The sequence below is a fragment of the Oncorhynchus clarkii genome, unplaced genomic scaffold (assembly GCF_045791955.1).
Source record: "Oncorhynchus clarkii lewisi isolate Uvic-CL-2024 unplaced genomic scaffold, UVic_Ocla_1.0 unplaced_contig_458_pilon_pilon, whole genome shotgun sequence".
NCBI classification, from domain to species: domain Eukaryota; kingdom Metazoa; phylum Chordata; class Actinopteri; order Salmoniformes; family Salmonidae; genus Oncorhynchus; species Oncorhynchus clarkii.
Window position 1 is genome coordinate 175,181 of NW_027257958.1, and position 12,125 is coordinate 187,305.

General features: G+C 42.0%; 1 protein-coding gene across 1 annotated transcript; it reads left to right on the top strand.

Moving 5' to 3' along the window:
* Positions 1-6,760, top strand: LOC139394272 (zinc finger protein 32-like). Its single transcript, XM_071142301.1, is given in 4 exon segments — positions 1-21; positions 2,868-2,970; positions 3,177-3,554; positions 6,075-6,760. Coding segments are annotated over 4 exon segments (1,188 nt in total).
* The last annotated feature ends 5,365 nt before the right edge of the window (positions 6,761-12,125 follow it).

Genomic DNA, 12,125 nt, shown 5'->3' on the forward strand with positions numbered 1-12,125 from the left:
ATGACTGTGATAGTGCTCTCGGTAGCCAATTTGAACAAAACTTTTAAACAGGTCAACATTCACAAGGCCACTAGGCCAGACAGATTGCCAGGACGTGTTCTCCGAGCATCCACTGACCAACTGGCAAGTGTCTTCACTGACATTTTAAACCTGTCCCTGTCTGTGCCTGTAATACCAACATGTTTCAAGCAGACCTCCATAGTCCCTGTGCCCAAGAACACTAAGGTAACCTGCCTAAATGACTACCAACCCGTAGCACTCACAGTCTGTATTCATGAAATGCTTTGAAAGGCTGGTCATGGCTCACATCAACACCATTATCCCAGAAACCTTAGACCCATTTCAATTTGCATACCGCACCAACAGATCCACAGATGATGCAATCTCTATTGCACTCCACTTTCCCACCAGTGCAACCGCATATTGACACATTGACTCTGTACTGGTAGCTCTGCTATTGACTCTGTACTGGTAGCTCTGCTATTGACTCTGTACTGGTAGCTCTGCCATTGACTCGGTACTGGTAGCTCTGCCATTGACTCGGTACTGGTAGCTCTGCCATTGACTCTGTACTGGTAGCTCTGCCATTGACTCTGTACTGGTAGCTCTGCCATTGACTCTGTACTGGTAGCTCTGCTATTGACTCTGTACTGGTAGCTCTGCTATTGACTCTGTACTGGTAGCTCTGCTATTGACTCTGTACTGGTAGCTCTGCTATTGACTCTGTACTGGTAGCTCTGCCATTGACTCGGTACTGGTAGCTCTGCCATTGACTCGGTACTGGTAGCTCTGCCATTGACTCTGTACTGGTAGCTCTGCCATTGACTCTGTACTGGTAGCTCTGCCATTGACTCGGTACTGGTAGCTCTGCCATTGACTCTGTACTGGTAGCTCTGCCATTGACTCTGTACTGGTAGCTCTGCCATTGACTCGGTACTGGTAGCTCTGCCATTGACTCGGTACTGGTAGCTCTGCCATTGACTCTGTACTGGTAGCTCTGCCATTGACTCTGTACTGGTAGCTCTGCCATTGACTCTGTACTGGTAGCTCTGCTATTGACTCTGTACTGGTAGCTCTGCTATTGACTCTGTACTGGTAGCTCTGCTATTGACTCTGTACTGGTAGCTCTGCTATTGACTCTGTACTGGTAGCTCTGCCATTGACTCGGTACTGGTAGCTCTGCCATTGACTCGGTACTGGTAGCTCTGCCATTGACTCTGTACTGGTAGCTCTGCTATTGACTCTGTACTGGTAGCTCTGCTATTGACTCTGTACTGGTAGCTCTGCTATTGACTCTGTACTGGTAGCTCTGCCATTGACTCTGTACTGGTAGCTCTGCCATTGACTCTGTACTGGTAGCTCTGCCATTGACTCTGTACTGGTAGCTCTGCTATTGACTCTGTACTGGTAGCTCTGCTATTGACTCTGTACTGGTAGCTCTGCTATTGACTCTGTACTGGTAGCTCTGCTATTGACTCTGTACTGGTAGCTCTGCTATTGACTCTGTACTGGTAGCTCTGCCATTGACTCTGTACTGGTAGCTCTGCCATTGACTCTGTACTGGTAGCTCTGCTATTGACTCTGTACTGGTAGCTCTGCTATTGACTCTGTACTGGTAGCTCTGCTATTGACTCTGTACTGGTAGCTCTGCTATTGACTCTGTACTGGTAGCTCTGCTATTGACTCTGTACTGGTAGCTCTGCTATTGACTCTGTACTGGTAGCTCTGCTATTGACTCTGTACTGGTAGCTCTGCTATTGACTCTGTACTGGTAGCTCTGCTGTTGTTATTTACTGGTAGCTCTGCTGTTGTTATTTACTGGTAGCTCTGCTGTTGTTATTTACTGGTAGCTCTGCTGTTGTTATTTACTGGTAGCTCTGCTGTTGTTATTTACTGGTAGCTCTGCTGTTGTTATTTACTGGTAGCTCTGCTGTTGTTATTTACTGGTAGCTCTGCTGTTGTTATTTACTGGTAGCTCTGCTGTTGTTATTTACTGGTAGCTCTGCTGTTGTTATTTACTGGTAGCTCTGCTGTTGTTATTTACTGGTAGCTCTGCTGTTGTTATTTACTGGTAGCTCTGCTGTTGTTATTTACTGGTAGCTCTGCTGTTGTTATTTACTGGTAGCTCTTTAATCATTTTTTTTCTTATCTCTTACTTTTTTTTTCTTACTTTTGATTTTTTTTTAGGTATTTTCTTAAAACTGCATCGTTGGTTAAGGGCTTGTCAGTCAGCATTTCACTGTAACGTCTACACCTGCTGTCTTTCGCGCAAGTGACAAATACAATTTGATATGATTTGATTTGAAATGAGTAAAGCAGAATGTAAACATTAAAGTGACAAGTGTTTCCATGCAGCAGCCGCTATGGTGAAGAGTTGAGTTACCGGGAGGTAGCTGGCTGGATATGGCTATTTAACAGTCTGATGGCCTTGAGATAGGAGCTGTTTTTCAGTCTCTCGGCCCCAGCTTTGATGCACCTGTACTGACCTCGCCTTCTGGATGATAGCGGGGAGAATCATCCGTGGCTTGATGTCCTTGATGATCTTTTTGGTCTTCCTGTGACATCGGGTGCTGTAGGTGTCCTGGAGGGCAGGTAGTTTACCCCCGGTGATGCGTTGGGAAGGCCGCACCACCCTCTGAGAGAGCCCTGCGGTTGTGGGCGGTGCTGTTTCCGTACCAGGTGTGATACAGCCCGAAAGGAAGTTCTCAATTGTGCATCTGTAAAAGTTTGTGAGGGTCTTAGGGGCCAAGCCAAAATGTGTAGTAGATGTTGAGTTTGATTTAAAATTTCACTCATTAAAAATCTGCACTAATCAATCAACACATGCTTCTATTTGTACGTATCTATAACTGCGTTGCCAACTCCAGTCAGCAGATGGCGATGGGCGTATTTCAGGCGACGCTGCCAGTGTGACGTATAATCTAGTGGACGGGACGTTCCTTCAACAACAACAGCTAGTCAGACACCTCGGTAGCTTGCTAGACAACAAAGCCGAAACATTAAAGCTATTTAGACTGCTCCGGTGTATTACTAGCTATGTTTTAAACACACTTCTGTCGTGTCTACTTGTTACCCCATTTAATGTAATATTCATGCCTACGTTGTTAGTTACCGTAGTCATCTACCTGTCTGGTTAAGTTAGCAGTAGCTCCAGGCTAATCGTTAATGCTAACTAGTTAGCTAGATAACATCTCCGACCATGAGTTCACTGAGCTACTCTCCTGATAAAGAAGAGGAGGTCTGCTGGACGGAGAAAGAGGGTCTGTGGCTGAACGTTGTCGTGAAAGAAGAGAAGGAAGAGGAGGATGTATCGGTAAAAATAGAAGTAGAGGATGAGGCTGTTCCAGTGAAAGAAGAGGAAGACGAGTTCAGAGTAAAAGAGGAGGATGATGTTACAGTAAAAGAAGAGGAAGAGGGGGAGGATGTTACTGTGAAAGAAGAGGAAGCAAAAGAGGTGAATGCAGTTTTTGGAGTGAAAGAGGAGGAGGATGAGATTACCGTTACATTGGGGGAGGAGGAACAAGAAGAGAAGACCAGAGATCTGATTAACACCAGTAAGTTTTAAAAAACAAGGGCACGAACTCTGCAGTTGTTGAACTAATTTAAGCTTTTTAAATGGGTATTCTACACTTGAATAATGTTATGCTGTAGGAATTGTTAAAGCTACCGAGTGGGGACTCAACCAACAAAATGTTAATGGATAAAATGCTCACCGTTATATATTTTTTTTCACAATTTTTAAACATCTCTAAATATATTTTTTCTAAAATATGATTTGAAGATCTAAATAATTTGTTTATAAAATCTATGGTTTTATTAGGGCCTACGTTTTTCAGTTATATTGTAAGGCAGACTGATCTGATTGAAATATCCTATATATGATACCACATTGTAGATGTGTATGTTATTATTGCAACCACCTGATGTCTGATACCACATCATATATAGTACCAGTCAAAAGTTTGGACACACCTACTCATTCCAGGGTTCTAGAACACCTACTCATTCCAGGGTTCTAGAACACCTACTCATTCAAGGGTTCTAGAACACCTACTCATTCCAGGGTTCTAGAACACCTACTCATTCAAGGGTTTTTCTTAATTTGACTTATTTTCTACATTGTAGAATAATAGTGAAGACATCAAAACTATGAAATAACACATATGGTATCATGTAGTAACCAGAATGCTGAGGTAGCCATCAATTCGTATTTAGTAGCATTGCCTTTAAATTGTTTAACTTGGGTCAAACGTTTCGGGTAGCCTTCCACAAGCTTCCCACAAAAAGTTGGGTGAATTTTGGCCCATTCCTCCTGACAGAGCTGGTGTAACTGAGTCGGGTTTGTAAGGCTTCCTTGCTCGCACAAGCTTTTTCAGTTCTGCCCACACATTTTCTATGGGGCTGAGGTCTGGGCTTTGTGATGGCCACTCCAATGCCTTGACTTTGTTGTCCTTAAGCCATTTTGCCACAACTTTGGAAGTATGCTTGGGGTCAGTGTCCATTTGGAAGACCCATTTGAGACCAAGCTTTAACTTCCTGACTGATGTCTGGAGACGTTGCTTCAATATATCCACATCATTTTCCATCCTCATCATATCATCTATTTTGTGAAGTGCACCAGTGCACCCTCCTGCAGCAAAGCACCCCCACAACATGATGCTGCCACCCCTGTGCTTCACGGTTGGGATGGTGTTCTTCGGCAAACCTCCCCCTTTTTCCTCCAAACATAACGATGGTTATTATGGCCAAACAGTTTCATCAGACCCGAGGACATTTCTCCAAAAAGTACGATCTTTGTCCCCATGTGCAGTTGAAAACCGTAGTCTGGCTTTTTTATGGCAGTTTTGGAGCAGTGGCTTCTTCCTTGCTGAGCGGCCTTTCAGGTTATGTCGATATAGGACTTTTTTACTGTGGATATAGATACTTTTGTACCTGTTCCCTCCAGCATCTTCACAAGGTCCTTTGCTGTTGTTCTGGGATTTATTTGCTCTAAAACTATGCACTATAGGCTAAATCTCAATGGATTTAAAACTACGCCCGATAGGCTAAATCTCAATGGATTTAAAACTAGGCCCTATAGGCTATATCTCAATGGATTTAAAACTAGGCCCGATAGGCTAAATCTCAATGGATTTAAAACTAGGCACTATAGGCTAAATCTCAATGGATTTAAAACTAGGCCCTATAGGCTATATCTCAATGGATTTAAAACTAGGCCCTATAGGCTATATCTCAATGGATTTAAAACTAGGCCCTATAGGCTATATCTCAATGGATTTAAAACTAGGCCCTATAGGCTATATCTCAATGGATTTAAAACTAGGCCCTATAGGCTAAATCTCAATGGATTTCAAACTAGGCTCTATAGGCTATATCTCAATGGATTTAAAACTAGGCCCTATAGGCTATATCTCAATGGATTTAAAACTAATATTTGTTCCTGGTTATATTTTATGTTGTCTTCACGTTTTAAAGTTGGGAGCACCAGTGTTAACAATGATGCATTTAGAGCTCCATTACTATAAATATTATTATATTATTATAAATATTATATTATATAAAATATTATTATAAAGCTCTGCTCAGCCTATAAACATGACATTATCTATTATTATAGAGCTCTGCTCAGCCTATAAACCTTATCATTATGATAGATCTCTGCTCAGCCTGTAAACATGACATTATCTATTATTATAGAGCTCTGCTCAGCCTATAAACATGACATTATCTATGATTATAGAGCTCTGATCAGCCTATAAACATGACATTATCTATTGTTATAATGCTCTGATCAGCCTGTAAACATGACATTATCTATTATTATAGATCTCTGCTCAGCCTATAAACATGACATTATCTATTGTTATAACGCTCTGTTCAGCCTATAAACATGACATTCCATAAGTGCAAGATTCAATTTGAAGCTCTATATTATTTGCTTTTAAAATCTCACCAAGTGTATTTTTAACAGCTGAGGGAACCAGTCTTGATTAAACCAAATAGGAAGACAGTATTATCATGTGGAGCTTTCATTCAGGTCTCTGATTAACTAAATACTCTGTTTGTTTTGGCAGGAGAGAGACCAGACTCTCACTCTGACAGCGGGAAGAGTCCTTCAGGGGAACCAGAGACGCCCAAACCAGCAGGAAAACACCACTGTTCCCTCTGTGGAAAGAGTTTTACTAAGTTAGGCAACCTGAAAGCGCATGAGATAATACACACAGGAGAGAAGCCTTACCACTGCTCCCAATGTGGAAAGAGTTTTACCTGGATAGGGAACTGGAAAACACATGAGAAAATACACACAGAAGGGAGGAAGACTTTCCACTGCTCCCAATGTGGAAAGAGTTTTACCAAGTCAGGGTCCCTGAAAATGCACGAGAGAATACACACAGGTGAGAAGCCTTACCACTGTTCCTATTGTGAAAAGAGTTTTAGGTGGTTGGTGACCATGAAAACTCACGAGAATACCCACACAGGAGCAAAGCCATACCAATGCTCCCTGTGTGGAAAGAGTTTTACCCAGCTAGGAGGCCTGAATAGACATGACAGGACACACACAGGAGGGGATAAGACCTACCACTGCTCCCAGTGTGGAAAGAGATTTAACCGGTTAAGGCATCTGAATAAGCATGAAAGAACACATACACAGGAGGAGAAGACATACCACTGCTCTCATTGTGGAAAGACATTTTCCCAGGCAGAGGACCTGAAATCACATGAGAGAATAGAGAGGCTGTGTTCTGACTTGTGTTTTTGACCTGAGAATGTGTTTTTGTTTATGGGCCATTCCACTGTAACGGAGTGATGCTGAGACTCACGTTTCCACTTTAAAATGTATGCCAAGAAAGAAACATTGATTGCAAAGTTTAACAAACAATACACCTACAGTACCAGTCAAAAGTTTGGACACACCTACTCATTAAAGGGTTTTTATTAAATTTTTGCTATTTTCTACATTGTAGAATAATAATGAAGATATCAAAACTATGAAATAACACACATGGAGTCATGTAATAACAAAACAAGTGTTAAACAAATCAAAATATATTTTAGATTCTTCAAAGTAGCCACCCTTTGCCTTGATGACAGCTTTACACACTCTTGGCATTCTCTCAACCAGCTTCACCTGGAATGATTTTTCAACAGTCTTGAAGGCTTTCCCACATATGCTGAGCACTTGTTGGCTGCTTTTCCTTCACTCTGCTGTCCAACTCATCCCAAACCGTCTCAATTGGGTTGAGGTCAGGTGATTGTGGAGGCCAGGTCATCTGATGCAGCGCTCCATCACTCTCCTTCTTGGTCAAATAGCCCTTACACAGCCTGAAGGTGTGTTTTGGGTCAATGCCCTGTTGAAAAACAAATGATAGTCCCACTAAATAAATCACTGACAGAGTCACCAGCAAAGCACCATCACACCTCCAAACTTCACTGTAGGAGCCACACATGCGGAGATCATCCGTTCACCTACTCTGCGTCTCACAAAGACACAGCAGGTGCAACCAAAAATCTCACATTTGGACTCATCAGACCAAAAGACAGATTTCCACCGGTCTAATGTCCAGTGTTTCTTGGCCCAAGCAAGTCTCTTCTTCTTATTGGTGTCCTTTATTAGTGGTTTCTTTGCAGCAATTCGACCATGAAGGCCTGATTCACACAGTCTCCTCTGAATAGTTGATGTTGAGATGTGTCTGTTACTTGAACTCTGTGAAGCATTTATTTAAGCTGCAATTTCTGAGGCTGGTAACTCTAATGAACTTATCCTCTGCGGCAGAGGTAACTTTGGGTCTTCCTTTCCTGTGGTGGTCCTCATGAGAGACAGTTAACTCTAATGAACTTATCCTCAGCAGCAGAGGTAACTCTGGGTCTTCCTTTCCTGTGGTGGTCCTCATGAGAGCCAGTTTCATCATAGCGCTTGATGGTTTTTGTGACTGCACTTGAAGTTCCAAAGTTCTTGACATTTTCCAGATTGACTGACCTTCATGTCTTTAAAGTAATGATGGACTGTCTTTTCTCATTGCTTATTTGAGATGTTCTTGCCGTAATATGGGCTTGATCTTTTACCAAATATCTTCTGTTTCCAACCCCTGGCTTGTCACAACACAACCGATTGGCTCAAACTGATTATGAAATAAAGAAATTCCACAAATGAGCTTCTAACAAGGCACACCTGTTAATTAAAATGCATTCCAGGTACCTCATGAAGCTGGTTGAGAGAATACCTAGAGTGTGCAAAGCTGTCATCAAGACAAAGGGTGGCTACTTTGAAAAGTCTAAAATATAAATATATTTTGATCTGTTTAACACTTTTTTGGTTACTTCCATATGTGTTATTTCATAGTTTTGATGTCTTCACTGTTATTCTACAATGTAGAAAACTTTTTTTTTAAACTTGAATGAGTAGGTGTGCCCAAACTTTTGATTGGTGCTGTACATTTATTTATTTTATAGACCTAGATGCGTATTTTTGATATTATCTGTCTGTTTGACTGAATGAATCAGAAATTGCTTTCAATGTAGATGTTTAGTTCGTGTGAAGTTTGTTTTAAATTCTCACTCATTAAAATTCTGAACTAATCAATCAACACATGCTTCTCTTTATACATCTCAATATAACATCGTTTAATTAAATACATAAAAAATAAAATACATATTTTCCTTAACTGCGTTGTCTACTCCAGTCAGCAGATGAGCATCTTTCAGGCGACGCTGCCAGCGTGACGTATAATCTAGTGGACGGGACGCTTCCTCAACAACAGCAGCTTGTCAGCCACTTCGGTAGCTTTGCTAGCCAACACAGCCGAAACATTTAAGCTCTGTATACGCTTTCGATGTAAAATAGCCACTTTGTTGTAATTATACTTTTGTCGTATAGGTAGTTATCCCCTTTACGTTGCTAGTAACTATCTGAATCGCTAAAATAGCATTAGCCTAGGCTAACTAGCTAGCTAACATTCCCAACCATGAGCTCACTAAGCTACTTCACCCCTGGTAAAGAAGAGGGGACTGTTAAAAGAGAAGTAGAGGGTGAGGCTGTTACTGTGAAAGAAGAAGAAGATGTTACTGTGAAAGAAGAGGATGCAATTGAAAGAGTGAAAGAGGAGGAGATGACTGTCATGGTGAAAGAAGAGGAAGACGTGTTTGGAGTTGAGGAAGAAGGAGAAGAGGGGGGGATGACTGTCACATTGGAGGAAGGAGAGGTGGAGACAGGAGATCGGATTAACACCATGAGTGAGTACTGTCTTAACAAGGACACAAACTATGCAATTGTTAAACCCATGTGTGGTTTTAAAGGGCCATTCTACTGAAGTTTTACACTTGAATATGTTGTTTAGCACTGTAGAAATTGTTAAAACTATGCTGTGAAACAGGGCTCTCCAACCCTGTTCCTGGAGAGCCACCCTCCTGTAGGTTGTTGGCTCCAACTCTGTCTCTAGTTTAGATCACTGTAATACCATACCATAGAAATAAGAATGAATAGAACTGGCATGGAAGGTCCAACCCTGGCAGTTGACTGGTAAACACATAGGTACACTCACAATGTCTGCCTTGTATTGTGATGCAATCATTTCCATGGTGTTTTGGAATGTTCTATCAACTGATGCTGGATTGCCATGGTAATGTAGAATGTTCATTTAACTTCTGCTGGATTGCCATGGTAATGTAGAATGTTCATTTAACATGCTGGATTGCCATGGTAATGTAGAATATTCATTTAACTGATGTGGCTCATGCAATGGAATGTCATTTTTTGTAATGTCAGTTGAGTTTGCTCAACCAATCACAGCACATATTGAAGGGTACACTTCCTACTTTTACTTCCTGGCATGGGTATACTCAAAATGGCTGCCACTCCACCCATTCTGCCAGAGTTTCCCAAACTCGATCCTCGGTACACCAAGGGGTCCTCGGTACAACAAGGGGTACACGTTTTGTTTTTTTGCCCTTAACACGACACAGCTGATTCAACGTTTGATGATTAGTTGATTTGAATTAGCTGTGCAGTGCTAGGAGGAGAGGAGAAAACAAAATGTGCTTCCCCTTGGGGTTCTGAGGACAGAGTGGGAAACCCTACACATGCCTTCATTGACTTGAATACAGATGCCCCTTCTATTCATTCCTATCTTCTGTGCAGGGTTCTATCTTCCGTGCAGGGTTCTATCTTAATGAGTCCAGAATGAGGTTCCACCACAACATCGAGTCACTAAAAGTCCGTACTTGTAAAAATGTCAGTTATTTTAATTCCTTGTACCTATGTTTGTCCTGTGTAATTGCGAGCCTTCCGTTGTTTTCTGAAATCCGTAGCTTTGAATAAAAGTACTATTTAAATGCGACCTCTGCCCGAGGGGTCGTTGTTTCTTAACGGAGAAGGAGCAGCCCGCCATTGCACTGCAGATTTGGTTTGGCAACGGATGCATAGAATTAGATTAACAATCAGGACAATCACAGGTACACAGTAGGTGTTAAAGAATGGATAGTATTAAATATCGAGTGGTAGAGCACGCTGATTAACAATCAGGACAAGCACAGGTACACAGTAGGTGTTAAAGAATGGATAGTATTAAATATCGAGTGGTAGAGCACGCTGATTAACAATCAGGACAAGCACAGGTACACAGTAGGTGTTAAAGAATGGATAGTATTAAATATTGAGTGGTAGAGCACGCTGATTAACAATCACGACAAGCACAGGTACACAGTAGGTGTTAAAGAATGGATAATATTAAATATCGAGTGGTAGAGCACGCTGATTAACAATCAGGACAATCACAGGTACAGCCTACCACCGCTCAGTCAGACTGCTCTATCAAATATCAAATAATAGACTTAATTATAATATAATAAACACACAGAAATACGAGCCTTAGGTCATTAATATGGTCAAATCCGGAAACTATCATTTCTTTCAGTGAAATACGGAACCGTTCCATATTTTATCGAACGGGTGGCATCCATAAGTCTAAATATTGCTGTTACATTGTACAACCTTCAATGTTATGTCATAATTATTTAAAATTCCGGGAAATTAATTCCGGTCTTTGTTAGGAAGAAATAGTCTTCATAGTTCCCAATGAGCCAGGCGGCCCAAACTGCTGCATATACCTGGACTCTGCTTGCACAGAACGCAAGAGAAGTGACACAATTTCCCTAGTTAATATTGCCTGCTAACATAAATGTATTTTAACTAATATGTACCTGGGTGACTTCACACTAAATGTCATGTAGTTCGCTCATACTTCAAGTTATCCGTCTGAAACTTTGCACATACACTGCTGCCATCTTGTGGACACCATCGAAATTACATCCAGAGTGATGGCTGGAACTACATTCCGAGTGATGGCTGGAACTACATCCCGAGTGATGGCTGGAACTACATCCCGAGTGATGGCTGGAACTACATCCCGAGTGATGGCTAGAACTACATCCCGAGTGATGGCTAGAACTACATCCAGAGTGATGGCTAGAACTACGACCAGAGTGATGGCTAGAACTACATCCAGAGTGATGGCTAGAACTACATCCAGAGTGATGGCTAGAACTACGACCAGAGTGATGGCTAGAACTACATCCAGAGTGATGGCTAGAACTACGACCAGAGTGATGGCTAGAACTACCACCAGAGTGATGGCTAGAACTACATCCAGAGTGATGGCTAGAACTTCGACCAGAGTGATGGCTAGAACTACGACCAGAGTGATGGCTAGAACTACGACCAGAGTGATGGCTAGAACTACGACCAGAGTGATGGCTAGAACTACGACCAGAGTGATGGCTACAACTACATCCAGAGTGATGGCTAGAACTACATCCAGAGTGATGGCTAGAACTACATCCAGAGTGATGGCTAGAACTACATCCAGAGTGATGGCTGGAACTACATCCAGAGTGATGGCTAGAACTACATCCAGAGTGATGGCTGGAACTACGACCAGAGTGATGGCTGGAACTACATCCAGAGTGATGGCTGGAACTACATCCAGAGTGATGGCTGGAACTACATCCAGAGTGATGGCTGGAACTACATCCAGAGTGATGGCTAGAACTACATCCAGAGTGATGGCTAGAACTACATCCAGAGTGATGGCTAGAACTACGACCAGAGTGATGGCTAGAACAACATCTAG